Source organism: Solanum stenotomum, chromosome 9 (assembly GCF_019186545.1).
Source record: "Solanum stenotomum isolate F172 chromosome 9, ASM1918654v1, whole genome shotgun sequence".
NCBI classification, from domain to species: Eukaryota; Viridiplantae; Streptophyta; class Magnoliopsida; order Solanales; family Solanaceae; genus Solanum; species Solanum stenotomum.
In genome coordinates, this window is record NC_064290.1 from 764,827 (window position 1) to 785,740 (window position 20,914).

The 20,914-nt window shown below is 33.6% G+C and overlaps 2 protein-coding genes across 24 annotated transcripts in view; one reads left to right on the forward strand and one right to left on the reverse strand.

Annotated features, from left to right (window-relative positions):
• Positions 1–145: 145 nt before the first annotated feature.
• Positions 146–5,209, forward strand: LOC125875489 (uncharacterized). The gene is made up of 7 exons (XM_049556470.1): positions 146–542; positions 1,059–1,142; positions 1,505–1,645; positions 2,410–2,475; positions 2,752–2,919; positions 3,774–4,100; positions 4,765–5,209. The coding sequence occupies exons 1-7, from the start codon at positions 258–260 to the stop codon at positions 4,858–4,860; spliced, it is 1,167 nt and encodes a 388-aa protein (XP_049412427.1). The 5' UTR covers positions 146–257; the 3' UTR covers positions 4,861–5,209.
• A 351-nt stretch (positions 5,210–5,560) lies between these two features.
• The window catches only part of LOC125875479 (protein yippee-like At5g53940), a 32,444-nt gene continuing 17,090 nt past the window's right edge, over positions 5,561–20,914 (reverse strand). For 4 of the 23 annotated variants that reach the window (XM_049556443.1, XM_049556442.1, XM_049556440.1 and 1 more), the window contains 5 exons: positions 19,979–20,126; positions 18,446–18,489; positions 16,716–16,943; positions 16,581–16,636; positions 12,870–13,115 (listed from right to left, as the gene is read on the reverse strand). In XM_049556443.1, coding sequence (XP_049412400.1) covers positions 12,967–13,115; positions 16,581–16,636; positions 16,716–16,943; positions 18,446–18,489; positions 19,979–20,074 — 573 coding nt within the window. In that variant the 5' untranslated portion in view covers positions 20,075–20,126 and the 3' untranslated portion in view covers positions 12,870–12,966. Of the gene's footprint in view, positions 5,978–6,720; positions 8,407–9,766; positions 10,103–12,869; positions 13,116–13,266; positions 13,323–13,537; positions 13,647–16,580; positions 16,637–16,715; positions 16,944–18,445; positions 18,490–19,978; positions 20,130–20,914 lie in introns of those variants that run through there. The other 19 variants (XM_049556444.1, XM_049556445.1, XM_049556441.1 and 16 more) reach the window with 12 other exon arrangements.

Below are 20,914 nucleotides of genomic sequence, written 5' to 3' on the forward strand. Positions count from 1 at the left end.
AGTCTACTACCTATTTTCTCTTTTAACTTGATAAAATTCTTGTATATGGCCATATATTATTCTTTGAATAGTTTTATTTACTTAAGTTTCCTCAAAGGGCCCAAAAAGAAAAAGAAAAAGAAAAAGAAAAAAAAGGCAACCTTCTTTCTTCAAGTATGTATGCGATATTTTAACGGCTTTCCTTTCACTTTGGTATCCACCCATCGTACTAAAATAGTATATGGCGCAAAAATAACACAGAGCTAAACGTTCATACCATGACAATGGTATTAAATTCTCTTCGCGGTCATATCTTCAAACACCTTTCGTGCACTAGCAGTATAATCACCGGCCGTTTCTTCACCGGCCGCCGCGTTCACCGGCTAATTCCGTTCATTCATTTCTCTAAATCCTCTGCTGCGCAAAGATACCAGCATTGGAAGCACATCCAGATTGCAGCTAAATTTTCCACGTTATCTTCTCCTTCATCGGAGACTCCGGCTAGTGATTCATTTACTTCTCCGTACCTCTCTGTTCGCATTTGCTGTCATAAGGATGTTGCCGTAAGTGAATATGCTCAGTTTACTGTTTTCTCTTGCTTGTTATGCTAATTTTACGTGTCTCTGCGCACATACAAGTTGTCAAGTGAACAATTTTGCTTGTGATAAATTGTTATATAGGCTGTAGTTCATATACTGTTGATGTTGAGAAGGAATGCTGAATTTCGAGCATCAGCAGAGTGCCAAAAATTACTACACTAGTTAGTGCGTTATGGAATAGGTGCGAACTTGGTGAAATGCTACATTTTTGTACAACTTTTAAATTATGTGTAGTTTTGAGTAGTTGAGTTGAAGACGGTGGATGCATACGCTGTGTGAAAACATACATCCGCCTTCGTGCATTAGGAAATTTGGAGAGTGAAACTGCCATGTAATCTTCAGTTGTGTTATGTCAATTTAGAGCTCTGGTAGTTCGTGCTCAATCCCTAAATGGACAGTAACTGTGTAATATAATGCAGAAATTATCTGTACAACATATATCAAATTGAGCTTGAACTTCTATTTCTGTTTTACTATCAGGATATGCTCTCAGAGGCTCTTTTATGTTTTGGAGCCAGTTCAACTACTGTGGATGAAGAAGAAAGCAGTGAGAGAAGTGATGAGGTAGAGTCTCCATTATTCTATTCATTAATGATGTTTTTTAGGTAGGACGAATCAAAAAAGGCTTTTGATGTTTCTGCGTCTGTTTCTGTGTGCATGCATTTACCTTCTTTTCGCAACTGAATATACGTAGTGGTTCTTTGTTATGCATCTTATTGGAGAACTAGTAGCATAACTTGCTCTTCTGGGTAATTTCAATTTGAGGTGTTCAGAGCTGTTTAACTTTCAGTCACGTGAGGTGGAGTTTATCATCATCAAACTTCAGTTAGCATTTAGTAGTTACCCCCTAAATATGTTTGACTGGTTTCTCTCAAACTTCTGATTTGTATTTATTAACTTTATTTTCCCTTTCTCCTACCTCCCAGATTATCATTACTTCCATCTTTTCTGTATGCAAAGATGTGAAAGACTGCATTTCACTTGCTGCTGATTCTATAGGGTTGCAAAAGATACCTAGTTTTGAGGTTGTGATGCATGACCACACTGATTGGATAAAAGCTACACAGGTCAACATTCTTTCCCTTGCTAATGACTATTGTGTTGTGTAGTAATATAAGAAATATTATATTGATCTTCCACCTGCATATTTATGCCTAGCAAAATACATGCACTGATAATCTTGGTTTGACAAGGGCCTCAAATCTTCTTTTTTTCTCCAAGACTAATAGCAACCAGCAAGATTATGATCAATTGCCAACTTTTACGGTCTTTATGGACATGCAATCAAGTTGCAGTCCAGAGTCAATATCTGCAAATTCAAATGTGCTACTTGCCAACTCTTCTATTTCTATTAATGAATTATTAAAAATGAACATATCCTGTTTGTGTCTTGATTATCATGTCCATTTCTTGTTAAAAAGCATGAAATGAGAATGAGTTGTCTTGAAAATGCAGATGACCATATAATGATTATCCTCTTAAACGGTCCCTTTAGATCATCTTTAGCATTTAACCAGTAGTTTAATAATCTGGCAAATCTCCCTGACCTTTGCATGTTTTAGTGAGTTACGTTAATGATGAGGGATCTAGACGGATTGGTTCTTTACCAATCCATTGGAAGCTTGCATGCGAATGCGATGAATTGATGTCATTATGCCACTGGATTCCTGTATCTCTTAATTTCAACTGCGTGTTTGGAGGCTAATAGAGCTTCTGACATCATTCTGTTACCAAGTCATGGTGTCTATATGCGGCACATGTTATCATCTTGGTGACTGGTTGAACCAGCTGAGTTAATTTTGATCTTTCAACCATTGTCATTTAATTGCAGGAATTGTTTTGTCCGGTGGAAGTTTCTGATGGACTCTGGGTGGTGCCTGAATGGACAACTCCTCCAGTATGATTATACCTCTCTCCCTTTGTTCTTATCACATGATTCAATTGGTTCTACACTCAGGCCCACAGTTCAAAGTATTATGTTAATATTCAATCAAACTTTCATATTATTGTCTCATGATTCTGCGGTCTTCCCGTTTTTAGTCCTCTTGGTTGTCGGTCATGAATGCCAGTGTGCACATTGTCGTATTTCCTCCATAAGAAATTATTCATACATATCTATAATTTGTGTATGTTCTGTAGATATATGGATAAGGAGCGTGTGCTTGTATTGTAGGATCTTCAAGCAACAAATATAATCCTAAATCCTGGTTTGGCATTTGGAACTGGGGAGCACCCAACAACTAAGTTGTGTCTCCTCCTGCTGCGTGATTTGATAAAAGGAGGAGAACTCTTCTTGGACTATGGAACTGGTTCGGGTGTGCTAGCAATTGCAGCTCTTAAGGTACTTGGGTTTTCATTCAAACCGTGCTCTGCTGAAGTTAATGAACTGATTCCTTATAAATAAAGTTCCACCTAAAACTTATCCTTGCTCACTAAATCCAGGCCTTGCTCCTCTCCCTGTCAAAAGAATTGATCTTGCTAGTTTAATAACATAATTAAGGAACAAAGTCCGACACAAAAAGCACGATGAACGTCAAAACTTCTGGCACTTGAATAATAGAGATGTGAGTCTCAAACTAAATCTTTTGAACTTTATGAAGTGATAGATTAGAAAGGGTGGCGGTAGCTGTGGCAAAGGACCAGGAAATGTATTGAATTTAGACATTGGGGTGGTGAGGTGACAAATAGATGAGGAACAATTTTCAACTTCTATTTTCTTCTTTTATTGCTGGATCATTTTTGGGATTTTAAGGGCTTGCTTCTTTCTTTCGATTCCGTGAAACCGCTTCCTTAGACTTTTAATTTCAATTCTAAACAAGTGGATGGAAGTTGAGAAGATTGATTTACAAAGTCTTGGTTTTGTATTGAATCTAAGTTGGAAGAGAAAAAATGTTCAACCTGATTCGGTAAAATAGTTGGAGAAGCACAAACATTAGTACTTTGAACTAAACTTGATTTTTCTTGAAAAAACTTATTTTCTGAAAAATGCATTCTGTGAACTGTAACTTGATAACTGTACCTGAAACAAAATAAAAATTCTTAATCTGTAGGAGATTCCATCAAATTCACGGGCTGTCTACTTTATCCACAACTTAGATCTGATTTCCTTCTGAAACCTCAAACATTAGTTTTTTGAACTCGTCATTTAGTATCATGGTGTTGCTCATATCTTCATTGTCAAATATTTATCTGCAGTTTGGTGCAGCTTTTTCAGTTGGTTTTGATATAGATCCCCAGGCAATCACATCTGCTCAATATAATGCTACTTTAAACAACATTGGACATGAGGAATTGCTTTTAAATCTTGTTCCTGGCAAAGGAATTCTTCCCTCTGCAGATTTTAGTTCAAGTATGGACATTGATCAAACTGCCTACGATGCAGAAGTTATAAATAACAGGGGAAAATATGACATCGTTGTGGCAAACATACTATTGAATCCTCTGCTTGAGTTGGCAGATCAGATTGTGTCCTATGCAAAGCCTGGTGCAACAGTTGCTCTTTCCGGGATCATATCTGAGCAGGTATGGACATTTTGTTTTATAGTTGAACTGTAGAGTGAATAAGGCTTGAGGATCCATTTGTTGGTACCACAAAGAATGAGGGAAAACTATAAGAATAATGCTGTCGTCTGATATTAGCCATTATTTGCTTAACATCATCATCTATTACCCATAAAAGATAAATAACACCCTATACTTGTATCCTTCTTATTTCGTGTCCGAAGTTAAAACTCCATTTCATAGCAAACGATAAGAGTAAAACATGTATATGACAATACTCTACTTTACCGTCTTTTTGATAGTCAACAGGTTCTATAACTTCCTTTGCTATTTGTTGCTCCTGGATTTTCAAATGACATGACTCTCGGTCTCAGTAATTCAATACTCATATCTAGTTCCTGAAATTTGTATGTATGCTTAATGATTGTCAATAATTTCCTCTCAATTATTCAATTCATCCATTGGCATTTTTTCCGATGAAATTACAATCAGTTGAATGTTTTAACAAAAAATTAGGTATTAGCAGTATAGGTATGTAAAGAATCATGTGCATAAGAATGAGACTACAACTATAATGTAGATTATTATATCTGTGTTTTGTTCTTGTGAAACAAGCAAATATTGTAGACTACCTATTGCAATATTTGCAATCTTGATTTTCCAATGTGATGTAAATCTTCTGCAGATTCCTCGCATCCTAGAAAGGTATTCACAATACCTAGAGAACATTACAGTTTCAAAGATGGATGACTGGGCTTGCATAAGTGGCATAAAGAAATGACATAACAGCAGCTAAAGGACAACGGAGGTTCATTTTCTAATATTGTGGAACTTAAGATTCTACCAGACAACGGGACTCAGATGTAGATCGATCTCCTTGCAGCTCCCTGCATGAACTTTTATTTGGACAGTCTTGGAAACCGTTGTAAAAAAGCTACCTACTTCACTAATTGCGAGTTGAAGTCATACTTACTGAAGGTTGTGTGAAAAGAGACTGCCTCAAATCCCCAACTTTTATCAGTTATTTAGTTTGTAAATGGCTCTGTAAAAGGACATTTTCTAAATGGCTCTGTAAACGATATTTTCAGAAGCTATGAAGTCTATCGAAAACAGCTTCTACCTCCCATTGTAGGGTTAAAGATTGTGTACATGCTACCCTCTCCGTACCCCACTTAACGGACTACATTGGGTATGCTGTCACAAGGTAGAATACACATGGGCTGTGGCACAGTTATGAAAGGTAATGCTCATAACATCCCTCTAGACCTAGTTGCAATGTACAAATGAATAAGATCCAGGATGCTTTAAAAAAAGGGAAAATATTCATTTGTTTAAAATTCTCCAAAAGTGACAGTAACAAAGGATTACAGCAGCATAAGCATTTAAGACGTTCCAGTCGATCACCAAAAAGTTTGAGCTGAATCTGCTAAATTATACCATTCAACACACATTTAGCAGACTGCAGCCAAATGGGAATAATATCCTCTTAAATCTGTTCTCAATAACTATGGAAAATATTAACTACATCCTAAAAAGAACGACACGGGAAGGAAATACGAGAGCTTCATTGTGAAATGCTTAAATTTTATTCTTTTTTCTGTTCTACACAAACATAGCTAAAGACAGCTTTGTCCATCAGCTTTCTTCTGTAGGATAAAAGAGCTCATAGCTTCACAGTCGGGAAAATGTTTTTTGATACACAAGCATTCACAGCGTAGTCGTCCCAGGAACTTCTGAATTCAGCCAACTAGCACCTAAGTCCTGACTCAAGCCAATTTGATTAATAATCTACAAATGAAATTAAATTGGCATGAAAATTTAACTGAGCCACATCACCGATTGAGTTTTCTCCTGGACAGAGCAGGGGCCCTCTTGGGGATGTAGACCTTGTAGTTTACCTGGCCAACATCATCATGTGAAGATAAGGTCAAACAAATGGAATCAGAACAAATTACAAATGTCTCAAGGGTATTGGAGATGGCAAGAATACTCGAGCTTTGTAAAGACTAAATATATAAGAAATCAGAATATTGAATTTCCCATCATCAGTCCGTCTATGTATTTTATTTGACAAAGACGAGCTTCAAGTGACTCTCATAGACAGTGTAGTTAAAGAAATCTTGAAGTCCCAATAGGCGGAGACTTTGAACACATATTTGTTTCTTCTCTTTAATTAAAATCAGGTAAGAGTAAGTTCAACGAGAAATTAGCTGAAAACCAAAATATAAATACAACAAAGCAATGTATATTACCATGTATGTTTGGCAGAGGTTAGAAATACGAAAACATATGCAAGTTCTATCTCTAGCAATGAAATCCCAGTAGAGTAAATCCTTGTAAGTTTTACCAAATACCAAGCCTGGGAGAGAGAATAGTTTGCTCCCCCGTCCCCACTATCAGTGTTTGGCTATTGCTAAAAGAAATCTATAGTTAGAATTACTTAGTAGTCACTATTGCTTCATTACAACTGATGATTTCTACCAATATCTCTAATATTCAGATCATTTAAACAATCAGAAACAATTTAAAGAATCTAAACCAAACAGGCCATTTATTTATTTACTTGTAGGATTATTGATCAACTGTGGAGTTGAAAAATCCCAGCCTAACATGCATAAATAATGAAATACGAATATAATACCTGTACCATCTCACCACCCCTCATTACAGACATGGTCTTTTGTTCAAATTCAGAGGCATCCTTGGTTTCATCTGACTGGTGTTTTGAAGTAAGTCCATCAGATGTGGATCTGACACTAGAAGTAGTTTCTACAGTAGGACGGATACCGGCATTAACAGCTCCCATGTCTAAGTTATCGCTGGTCCCAGTGCTATGAACTCCAGGTCTCAAGGGAACTGGTGTTTTAATTATGTTTCTCTTGGAAGCCAATGGATTTTCCTTTTTATATGTCTGTACTGTGGTACTACATAATAGTTTACCAGGTTCAGGTTCATTGCTAAGAACTGGTTCAGTGGTATGGTTCTCCTGTTCTGGACTCTCTGAGAGTGCTGATCTATCAGCAGGTTGTGTAACACCCGGCTCAACGCAACCAGATCCTTTTCCATTATTCTTTTCGACTGGAGTATTTATCTCAATCTCTGTGGAATGAGAAAATTCCTCAGTAGTTACAAGCTTGCTTCTACATTTTACAGCTTGATTTAAACCCAATCCATCTTTTTTCCCCCGCTCCAGAGACTTGTATGGTACAACCTCAGTCTTTGAAGGGGATAAGTGATTAACATCACTGCCATTCTTCGTTTCCTTGGCACCAGATTTTAAATTTGTTTGAAACTCTTTACGAAACTTCTGCAAATTCTCCAACGCCTTTTTCCTTAAGACGGTCTCAAGATCCTCAATTCCTGTATTAGCAATATTATCAGAATTCCCACTCTCACCTCCATTATCATGACTTGCTTCTTTGACTTTATTTGGTTTAGGATCCAGACCACCATCAACTTTTGTGGGGCCAAAAGTTTCATCAATTATCAAATTTCCATCCTGCATTGTTTGAATGGACGGGAAACAAGAACAAGAAGCTAATTTCCCTTTAATTTCCAGGTCATTATTGTCATGGTTTCTGCATGAAGGACAATCATGGTGCTTATTCAAAATCTCTTCTTTAAGCATATCTGGTCCCTGTTCGTCACCCTCTTCCTCACGTGTCTTTTCTGGAATAGTAATAACAGATCTTAAGCGCTTAGGAATACTCTCTTCCACATATTCCTCCCCATTATGAGTAGTATTACAAGAACATGAATGATGGTTACATAAAGAACAAACTGGTCCCCTACTTCCGCTCCTTCTGCCAGTGCTTGGCTCATTATGAATTTTCTTTTCTTTCATCTTTTTTCTAGACTTAATCCTGGGAATCTGAAGATTGGTGTCCTCATTACCACTATTAGTTTCATCATGACAAGTGGAAAAGCTCTTAGAATCTCTACCTCTGGAGCTAACACTATTTTCACGTCGGCAACTAGAACAACTTCTTGAGTCACTGTTAGTGGAGCTAATACTAGCGTGTCTCTTTCGCTTTTTCTTCTGCACTTTTCTCCCATAATCAAGACTCTTTCTATTTGACCTTTTTCTTTTCTTTACAGGGGGTGAACCCTCACTGACATCTCGGCTTGAGGATCTTCTCCGGGTTCTTTTCTTCATGCGTTTCATGTCACGTGAGTGCCTACGTCTTTTCCTACTATAATCAACCTCTGAATCGGAGGACAAAGACTGTGGACTGCTAGAATAATCAGAGGAAGCAGAAGATGACGAGTCATCCTCAGAACTGGATAACTTCTTGGATTTGTTTCTTCTGCTTTTTCTCTTCCGTATCTAACCACACAACACATGAAGATGTATAATGAAGGATAATAAATTGGAATTGCCAGCGACAAGATGAGAATGTATTGATAAGATAACAGGAGGTAACCATACATTGTTCTAGAGAAAGCATGCCTAATATTAATTAAAAATATAATGCAATTTCTCATGAAAACATCTCCATGAATATTTGGGTATTAAATATATTCAATAAAGAGTATACAAAGTGTGCTGGCATGATCAAGCATTAAAAAGTCTTTCATAATTCTTTCTTCTGAGTGACAGTTAAGGAATTACAAATTGACAGAATATATTTAATACAAGATCTTAGATATCTGTTTTTCCATGGTGGCTTCTAAAATATACCAAGTATTAGCAGGTGCAGATAATTGTTTCTTTTGATAAAGAACTCTAGATTTGCTCCACTAAGGTTATTTTACGGATAGTGCAGAAAACAAAAAAATACAAAGAACAATAAACGATTCATGGAACTCTAACTATAGTGATTCAAATGACTATGCAATGTGACTTAACACTCCCACGAGCGACCATGAGCTATATCACATGAAGCCTTATATTACCGATTTGTACATGAACATATGTTTAACATATTTACATGAAAATAAACAAACTGGAAGGAGTATAAGTATTGTACCCAAAATAACCAGCCTTTTGAACTATTTTTTGACCCTTAATCTTGGAAAACAGTTTCATTTTAATTTTTAGCTAAAAGAACGGCTATCTTAACTTTTATCCCCAAAAAACATCCCCTGATGATACACACATGAAAAGATCCGAGGGTACATATAGCTTATGTTGTTCAGACTCTTCAAAAATGCCGCCGTGTGTGTGTTGTATCCTCCAAAAAGAAGTGCATGTGCATTTTGGGAGGATCCAACATGGGTGCAATGGACATTTTTGGAGAGTCCAAGCAACATAGCAGATAACTAACCATTAGTTTTAATTCATTTCCCTATTTCCACCACCAGTAAAAAGAGAACTATTAGCATCACACATTAACAAATATTCCATAACATCACAAAAGTTAATTCAGTAAACAGAAAAAACATAAGCCAAGCAAATTAAAGGAGAATTCTCATAGTCCAATGGCCTTTTAAGAATATTGAAAATAAAAATCATTTTATTTGATACAAAACAAAGTTCAATGACTTTAGTGAATAAATTCTCATAGTTCAATAAACTTTTGGATGAAGATAAACCCTAAAATACATAACTATACACAGAAATTCAAAACGAAATAGAAAGAAAGCAACACACCATACAGGAACATTATACATAATACTGAGCAAGCGAAACGAATGTTATTATGTGATAAATGGAAAGCATCGAAAAGGAGAGTTGAAAAAAATACCTTAGAGGAAACTTTGAGTCTCTTCTTTTTGGAAGATTTTTTCTTAGATGAAGACTTGCGTTCTCCCATTGTGTTCGGATTTACTTCTTCTTCTTCGTTAACAAAATTGCAATAGCAAAAAGCAAACCCCAGATAAACGAATCGATTATTGCGATCAATATCGGAAAATCTACAGATTGTGAATTCGGATTTGGAAGAAGAAAGGAGTTCCGTTTGGTTTGGTGAGAGGATCTGGAGGGTGCCCAACACACTCAACCCCATAGATATATAGTATCCATTATCGTATCAAACTGCACCTGCTTATCTCTAACTTGTACTTTACCGTAATATGTACGTACTTAGGTCGTTTGGTTTGAATACAAGTTATGTCGGGATTAGTTATGTTGGGATAAGTTATACTGGGATAAATTATGCTAAAATTAGTTATGCTGAGATTAATTTTTATTGCTTGTTTGGTATGTCATATTCAAAATTATATTCATGGCATAATTTCTAAGAATAAGTTGTTTACTTACAAAAATACCCTTCATCTTATTAGTTTTTTTTGTTTTTTACATTTTCTTTGTAAGTTTTAGTTATTCATTCTTAAAAATAAAATTTTCATCTAATTTAGCTTAAATATTTTTGGGTGTGCATTTACATGATTGTGTTGTATGTTTTTAAAATTAAACTTTCATCTTATTTAATTTAAAATAAAACTTCCATCTTGTTTAGCTTAAAAATAAAATTTCAATCTTATTTAGCTTAAAAATAAAACTATCATCTTATTTAATTTAAAAATAAAACATTCATCTTATTTAGCTTAAAAATAAAACTTCCATTTTAAGTTTATTAAAAGTAAAAGAAATTTTATTATTAAAGTTATCTACATTTTAATTGATATATAAAATATAATTTTTAAGTGAGTAATAAANAGTTATGCTATAATTAGTTATGCTGAGATTAATTTTTATTGCTTGTTTGGTTTGTCATATTCAAACTTATATTCATGATTTCATGGCATAATTTCTAAGAATAAGTTGTTTGCTTACAAAAATACCCTTCATCTTATTAGTTTTTTTTATTTTTTACATTTTCTTTGTAAGTTTTAGTTATTCATTCTTAAAAATAAAATTTTCCATCTTATTTAGCTTAAATATTTTTGGGTGTGCATTTACATGATTGTGCCGTATGTTTTTAAAATTAAATTTTCATCTTATTTAATTTAAAATAAAACTTCCATCTTGTTTAGCTTAAAAATAAAATTTCAATCTTATTTAGCTTAAAAATAAAACTATCATCTTATTTAATTTTAAAATAAAACATTCATCTTATTTAGCTTAAAAATAAAACTTCCATTTTAAGTTTATTAAAAGTAAAAGAAATTTTATTATTAAAGTTATCTACATTTTAATTGATATATAAAATATAATTTTTAAGTGAGTAATAAACTATTTAATTGAAAATATGTAATTTAGTAGTGGAGTGAACATTTTGAGAGAAATCAAAATATAAATAGCATTAAGAATTAGGCAAATAAATTCAACTTATATTATATTCATAAATAAAAATTATATTTATAAAATGAAAATTTTTAATAGAAAAATATATTATCATAAGAACAAGGAATAATTAAGGTATTATAAATGTTGTTAAAAATTATGTTAATATACATGAATGTAAAGTGGTGTATAAAAGTAGGGTTTAAGGAGGGTATTTTTGTTATTTTACCTACCTAATCCTAGGATAAGTTATCCTGGGATTAATATCCCACCCCCAGGAAGGGATAACTTATCCCAGGACTCATTGTAAATCCTGGAATAAGTTATCCCACCCTTGACAATCAAACAACAGTTTAATGACTACTTAAAAATTATCCCTGGATTAAATCTTCTTGTCCATTACACCAAACGACCCCTTAATGCTTGTCAATACCCCTAAACTCCATTTGAATTATTTGTTTTATTTTTGAACTATTAATAGCCTTAAAAATATCCTTTTACTTGAGTAAAGGAATAAGAGTTTGAAAAATATCTCAACTTTGATCAAATTTGTTGTTGCAATACTAAACGTTCATGAGGACCTATCACCTCCCTAGATTATTTAATACCGTATTTTAAACATATATATTTGCCAACGTGGGCATAAAAAATAATGCAAAATTATAAATAGTAATGTGTCCACGTGGGTACATATATACCTTTAAAATACATTATTAAATAGTTCATGGGGTAAAAAATACACTATTAAATAGTCTAGGAAGGTAACAGATCCTCATGAAAGTTTAGTATCGCAAGTATTTTTCAAACCCTATCCCTTAAGTAAATGAACTTAAATACACCTCCAGTCTTGCAAAATGAATGAAATACACCCTAATTTTTCACCAAGTTTAAGGTGTTTTCAACACTTCTCTAAATAAACTCTACAAGAGTTTGAAACCACTTGATATATCATGTTGTATATTGAGGATGTATTTATATTTAGTTAGTCAATTAGATGGTGTTTTTATGATTGTCAATAGTTCGAAGATGAAACTAATAATTTACATCAAATTCAATGGTGTTTTCAATACTTCTTTCATTTTAAAATAAAACTCTCATACCAAAGAAATTGTATATTTTCTTATTATTATTCTTGTTATTTTAAAAATTTTCAAAAAAATCAATAGCTCGCAAACCATATAGAGATATAAACTACGAGTATTAGGAAAGTCTATTCATGAAAAAAAGAGACCAAGTGGGGTCATCCCCTAACAAGTAACATCCTTTTTGGATTCCACACTCATTATACATAACTCATTCGAGTGAAATTTGATTCCACACTTGCTACACCAAACTCAATCAAGTGATTGAGTGAAATTTGATTCCTACTTGAATATATATATATATATAGAGAGAGAGAGTTTACATCCTTTTTGAGATACCACACTTGCTACACCAAACTCAATGGAGTGATCGGGTGAGATTTGATCCCTATTTGAATACATATATTTGATTTTTTTTTGTTAAAGCGTAAGCAAGTACATTTTACTAGATAAACTATAACAAATAATGGAGAAAGCATAACGAACCTGAGCAGACTAATATAATGAAGGAAGCACACAACATGTAAGACCACTAAAACATTAACTTAAGTCAAGCATATATTGATTAGAGAACACTTCGGCAGCAACTTAATTTCTACATCCTCAAACTTGAGAGAGATTTTCAGACAAAATACAACTATTCTTCTGCTAAGTCTACAAGATACAAGTATCTGCAAATCGGTGCACTAAGCTCCCACAATTTACATTGTATCTTCATCATCACTTGAGCTTGAACGAGTATCAATGTAGAATTCAGAATCAAATTCACCATCAATAATCCTGACTCTGTTCAACACATATTATCAACAACATAGAAATGTTATATTTGGAACACTTAAAATGAGCATATTGATTGTTTACGATAAAATGTAATGTGAATTAACGTCACTATTTTTTTTACTATAAAAAGATGAAGAGAGTGAGAAAGTAATAAAACCTTTCAAGGACAAATTTCCCTTCTTTGTACTTCTGGCTTTCCTCATGGGATTTCTCCTGAGTAAACGAGACACAAATATTAGTCGTTAATAGAACTACACATGTTACATATACTATGTGAGTTTAACTTATATACACCGATTCATATCCCCCAAAAGACAATAAAAGGAACCTTTTTTTTTTGTGTGTGTGTGTGTGTGTTCCCATAGTTGTATTTTTTGGCTCTACGTGTTGGTGCGTATGGAAAAAGAAGAGGGGATGAGAGGAATTACATATTTCCAGCCAAGAATCTGCCCACAGCGACGACAAAATATATCCGTCACAGTGTGCGTTCCAGAAAGCAACGTCCTCTCCTCGGTCTGTCCAAAATATATATTTACCCTGAATAACACAAAGAAAGAAAGGTGAAAAATTCCATCATATGAATTGGAAAAGAAACATAATCTGATCAGGCCGAGGAAGGATAAAAGAACAGAAAATGGAGCTAACAACACACATCTCTTCCACAAATCAAGAAAGCCAAGTAAAGAAGACCACTGAACTAGATTGTGCTCCNCATATGTTGCTTGGACTTAGGTTCAACAGAGGGTACAAACAGCTTATGTTGTTCAGACTCCTTAAAAATGTTGTCGTGTGTGTGTCGTATCCCCCAAAAGTAGTGCATTATGGGAAGATCCAACACAGATTCAACAACATATTTGGAGAGTCCGAGCAACATAGCAAATTACTAACCATTATTTTTAATTCTCTTCCATATTTCCACCACCAGTAAAAAGGGAACTATTAGCATCACTACAAAAGGAAAACATTTACAAATATTCCATAACATGACAAAAATTAATTCAGTAAACAGGAAAAAACATAAGCCCTTAAAAATCAAATTAAAGGAGAATTCTCATAATTCAATAACCTTTTAAGATTATTGAAAATAAAAACCTTAAAGTTGAGTGATTTTATTTGATACAAAACAAAGTTCAATAAATTCTACATAAACCCTAAAATACATAACTATACACAGAAATTCATAACGTAATAGAAAGAGATCAACACAGCATACAGGAACATTATACATAATACTGAGCAAGCGAAACGGATGTTATTAGGTAAATGAATGGAAAACATCGAAATGGAGAGTTAAAAAAGATACCTTAGAGGAAACTTTGAGCCTCTTCTTTTTGGAAGATTTTTTCTCAGATGAAGACTTCCGTTCTCCCATTGTGTTCGGATTCACTTCTTCTTCTTCTTTGTAAACAAAATTGGAATAACAAAAAGCAAACCGCAGATGAACGAATCGATAATTGTGAATTCGGATCCGGCAACACACTCAAACCCATAGATATATTGTATCCATTATCATAGCAAGCTGCACCTGCTTGCTTATCTCTAACTTGTATTTTACCGTAATATGTATGTACTTATTACTTCCCAATACCCCTAAACTCGATCATATTGTTTCAACAACCTTAAAAATATCTTTACTATAGTACATACATGTAAATAAGCTTTCAATCTTGTAACATGAGTGAAATTAATTCTAAATTTTCATCAAGTTTAGAGTATTTTTCAACACTAAGATTGTTCTATTATAAAGAGTCTTATGCTTGTGCAAGAAATTGAGATCATATTTTATGTTGTATAAATTATTTTATAAAGAGTCTCATGTTGAAAAATTATTTTGAGCAAGATACAACCAACAAAATTTGTGTGAGGATCTATTAACAAGTTGACATGTGGATTGTGGGGTATAAATTGTCCTTTAAAATTGCAATTAAAACCAGAGAGGAGAGAGAGGGTATAGTTTAATTGAAAATTGAAAGAAAATTATGGGGTCCATATCAAATACAATTAAATAAATTAATGTATTAGAAGTGGAAAAATACATAATTAACTTGTGTTAAGAGGTGTCAATGTTTATATATGTACTCCCTCCGTCCTATTTTATATGTCATATTTTTACTTTGTACTTGCATTAAGAAATAATGTAACTTTATCTTTCTACTCTTATTTAAATTTTTTGGAACTTAAGTTTTCAATCAATGAATATAAATTAATTTATTTTTATTAATTAATTTAACTATTGAACATTAATCATTTACTTAGCTTTTCTAAGTTGGTCAAATGTATATTTTCAAGGTTAATAATTTACAAGGATAAAAAATGAACAATATGGTAATCTATGCATTAATTTTATGAAATGACAAGTATTATAGATCAACTATTTATAGAAAATGATGACATATAAAATGAGACGAAGGGAGTATTTACTAAACCAAAATTTAACCTCTATATACAATGTAATTTTTCGACAAAGTTTGGTAAGGATGGGTACGCCACTGCTATTGGTGACCTTTTTTATATTGATATTTATTTCTATATTATTGGTTAAATTTGTTTACAAAATGGAGTGAAGTAAAAAACAATACTACTCAAGAAATATCACTTTCTCCCCATATTTAAACTTTGGATGTATTTTGAAAAGTTTCAATGATATCTTATCATTTTGATCTAAACAATAAGTAACTCTATGATAATTTGTATTAATCATTTATAATCACTTGTCCTATATTCTTTAAATTATAATTATTTACTAAAAAGCTTTAATTTAGTAATATTAATTCTATTTTACAATATTGTATACGATATGATACGATATACACGTACATTGCACATGCCGTGAAACTAGTATATATATATATATAGTTTACATCCTTTTTGAGATACGACACTTGCTACACCAAACTCAATCGAGTGGTCGGGTGAGATTTGATCCCTATTTGAATATATATATATTTGATTTTTTTCTTAAAGCATAAGCAATTACATTCCTAAATAAGCCATCACAAATAATAGAGAAAGCATAACGAACCATGCTGAGCAGAATAATATAATGAAGCACAAAAAACATGCAAGACCACTAAAACATTAACTTAAGTCGAGCATATTGATTAGAAAACACTTCAGCAGCACTTAGTTTCTACATCCACAAACTTGAGGAGATATTCGACAAGATACAACTATTCTTTTGCTAAGTCTACAAGATACAAGTATCTGCAAATCGGTGCACTAAGCTCCCACAATTTACATTGTATCTTCATCATCACTTGAGCTTGAACGAGTATATCAATGTAGAATTCAGAATCAAATTCACCATCAATAATCCTGATTCTGTTCGACACACATTATCAACGACAAAGAAATGTTATATTAGGAACACTTAAAATGAGCATATTGATTTTTTACGATAAAATGTAATGCGAATTAACGCAATTATTTTTTTACTACAAAAATATAAAGAGGCTGAGAGAGTAATAAAACCTTTCAAGGACAAATTTCCCTTCTTTGTACTTCTGGCTTTCCTCATGGGTTTTCTCCTGTGTAAACGAGACACAAATATTAGTCGTTAATAGAACTACACATGTTACATATACTGTGTGAGTTTAACTTACATACACCGATTCATATCCCCCAAAAGACAATAAAAGGAACTTTTTGTGTGTGTTCCCATGGTTGTATGTTTTGGCTCTTGTGTTGGTGCATATGGACAAAGAAGAGGGAATGAGAGGGATTACATATTTCCAGCCAAGAATCTGCCCACAGCGACAACAAAATATATCCGTCACAGTGTGCGTTCCAGGAAGCATCGTCCTCTCCTCGCTCTGTCCAAAAGTTATATTTACCCTGAATAACACAAAGAAAGAAATTAAAGGTGAAAAAATCCATCTAATGAATTGAAAAAGAAACATAATCTGATCAGGCAGAGGAAGGATAAAAGAACAGAAAATGGAGCTAACAACACACATCTCTTCCACAAATCAAGAAAGCCAAGTAAAGAAGACCACTGAACTAGATTGTGCTCCTGGTAAGAGATCACCACTTACCAACCATGACATAAACTAATCCATTCAACCCCTAATTAAAAAACAAGCTTCCGCAGTAAGATGATTCAGCTTAGCTTCCTGTCAGAAATTAAGCTTAAAACATAGCAACATCTTTAAAAAAGCAAAGTGGTCATCTACCAACTACAGCCACTCAGAGAACTCCAGTCTACACCAAGCAACCATGCAAAAGTACAGATTCCATCCAGCATGCAGCATTGTCTTCTGTTTTGACTTGCTAGGTCGATAGCTCATTAATGAAACTATGAAAATTTGAATTATAGTTGCTGATGACAACATACAATCTGGGCAGCCAGGCTAATCCAGGGAAACCAAAATCTTGAAAGTAGATGGGCAAGAAGAATTCAAGCATACATATGTATGTATGTACGTACAGTACATACCTCGGACAATTCAGAAAACCCTATATCCAAATGTGGCCTAAGTCAAACAGTTATGCTCAAATGCTCATAATATCTAGCTGATGCTGATGTTGAGCGAGCCATTGGAACTTGCAATTAACAACAACTACTTAGCCAATGTAATCCTATAGGCGGGGTCTGGGGAGGGTAGAGTGTGCCCAAACCATACGCCTACCTTTGGAGGTAGAGAGGTTGTTTCCTATAGACCCTCGGCTCAAGGATAAACATATCAAAGAAGATTGAAAAAGAAATAACGGAAGAAAAGAAATCATGGCAAAATACTATAGAAAGCATGACAAAGTATTTTGAATCAAATGTGAGAAGTTTCTACATGCCTCAGCCCTCAAGTGCATTTCTTTGCAATAGCCATTTATATCTATAACCCCTCACCCCCCGAAATTTAAAGGAATAATAATAAGAACAAAGAAGGGTTGCTACTTGTCTTTTTGGTAGCTTGTACTTTCTGTACCATCTTGGTACTATTATTAATAAAACCTCTACCATTTCAAAAAAAAAAATGTCCGGACAGGCAATATCATTCATTCCACAAATACTTGGTCACAAATGGCATTCTGTTGAATAAAAATGACTGTATTGCCTATAACTCACTGAAAATAGACGCAACAGGTTGTTAATGGTGACGTAACACTTAACCAATTAGGAGAAACGCCTATCAACTGCGTCCGAATGATATGCCAAACATATTAAACAGCACTTTCTCCCGACAACAGATACAATATCGTACAAGCCCCAAAAAGAAAGCACCAGTTGTCACTCACGAATGGATGCAGGTTTATCGACAAATTAAATCACTTGTAAAACAAAAATACAGATTCATGAAATAGCAATGTATACTATCAATATGACGTTAGAGGCCACTCACACTTTATTGAACAGGTATGCTCTTCCACTGCTGCAATGAAAAGCCTGAATAAATAGCATAAAGGAGATTTTGTCAGACATAGTTAACCATTGCAAAATGAAATGCAATTTATGCAGCAAAGACGAAACACAATTTTCTCATGCAATATACCACGACAAAGAAAGTAAACTGACAGTTCATACACAATGAGATAAAAGAAACTTCTTGAGTTCCAATTAATTTTACTTGCTTCGAGAATTCCAACTTACATCACCTATTGGTGCTAGACAATTCTTATGCATATATTTTACTTACGAGTGAAAAAAGGAGTTGCTTTTAACCAGGGGAGGATCTACTAAGGGCCAAGGGGGTGCCACGTCACCAAAAAGTCTCACCCGAAACTCGGTACATATAAATATATATATATATATATATATAGAATAAATAGTTAACGTGCCACTCATTGAATAAAATAATACATGACGCCACTGGCAAAACTCCGGAAATTCCTTCTAGGTTGCGTGAGTTCGATTCCAGCCCTCTACAGTACTTTAACTATTTTGTTTGCTTCACTGGGCAATTAAGGAGTTAGGCATTTCACCTATTCTCCTCCTTTTTCTTAGTAGTGATTCTTTTAGACTTTATTGTTGAATTTAACCTTGTTTGATTTTTTTAATTATTGTTGTTGCCTTCTTTCTATCCCCAAAATCTTTTCTTTCCTCTAAAAGAGAAGACAACCTTCCCTGTTTAAATAGCAAGATGTCTATGTTCAAAGCAATGTTGCACCCCAAACCTCCAAATCCCAAATGCAACTTTGCTTTTAGCACACGCAATGAAGAAGAATCTACAATTGAGTTCTTATTTAAAACGACGTGTTTAATAAGTCCCACACTTAAACAAAGGAGGAGGGTTAATGTATGCTTGGCAACCAACATTAAACTTGTCAAATTCATGAACTTTTTCACCGAAACTAAACACTTTGTATTATTGCATCAACAGCTACGAAATTCAAATGTACCCTTAGCATCATGCACGATCCAACTTGGGAAAAACCTCTCCCAAGAGATCTCCTTCAACAAAGAAATAGAAAATCTAGCTAAACTATGAACTATTTTGTTCAAACATCTAGGAATACACATAAAATCGACATGATCCAACATGCTTGAGAGCTTCCAAACGTCTTCACACGTCACTGCTATCTCTCATGAAGTAGTCACTCATTCCTGGATCTTATCAACAACATTTTTTTAGAGACAAATAAAATCTGCACACTCTTCCATCCCTAACTCAATAAACCATTTTCCTAATGGTCAATTCAAATTCATGATGAGGATTGATGAATTCGTAAAATTTGAAACTTCTGAATTAACAAGAAAAGCATTTCATTTGCACTAAACAACACAAAAATTACTTATTTACTACCTATAAAAAAGGTGAGATTTTTACTTGTACCGAGAAGTGATATATAACCATGTCAAATGAAAGATCAGGATTTTACATAGCTAGATCTAGTCATTCAACCAAAAAATAAAAATAAAAAATAAAAAATCGTACCTTGGAAATAAGTTGATCAGCACGGGCAAGTTGGGTTTTGCAGAATTTGCAATTGTAAGTTTTGCCTTCAAGATCCACCAAAAATACTCTCCCCATTTTTCACTTCACACAAACTGCAGCTCAGCCCCAATTTCCCAAAACTGAAACCCTTCTTAAAGAAAAGATGAAAAGACAAGGTTTATTGAGGGGTCTTAAGATTTTAGAATTTAGCCCACAGAAGTGAAGTGTCAAATTCCAGAAACAACAAAGTAGAAAACGACTTATTATTACATGTGGTGATGATTTTGTTTTGTTAACTTCAAAGCCACCTAATCCTATCTTTTAGTGCTGTTTAAATGTATAAAAACGAGCTATCAATATTTTATTGCACTAGTTTCTGGACACGTGCAACGCACGTGTGTCCCATGTTAATTAGTACAATTTTTAAAAATGATATAGATGATGCTAAAACATGTAAGTAATAAGTGACTAAATTTAGGAAAGGGTAATTGTTTGTAGCTATAAACAGTCAATTGAATTGGTGTATTTCTTATGTAGTTCTCATATATCTTATACTTAGTGTGGCACTGTCCTTATTTTTTTAATATTTCAATAACATATAATTTATAGTAAAACATAAGTAACATTGATTATGTTTGTAAATGTTTCATATCTTAAAGTTTGTGTCTTATTTTAAACAAATTATAGTCTCCTCCTTATATCCACATACATATCAAGATGTTGTTTCCGAATAATAATTGTATTTCATAGTGTTGAAATATTGATTAACATATGTCTTCATTAAGATGGATAATGTATCGTTGTCAATTTCACGGGGTACACTTGAAAAAAAATCATATTTATTTCTAATAGATTATTGCATGTACAACTTTCTTTGTTTGATTCAAGATTATGAATCCTTCATGTGTAAATTTTATATGAGAATATTAACTAAAA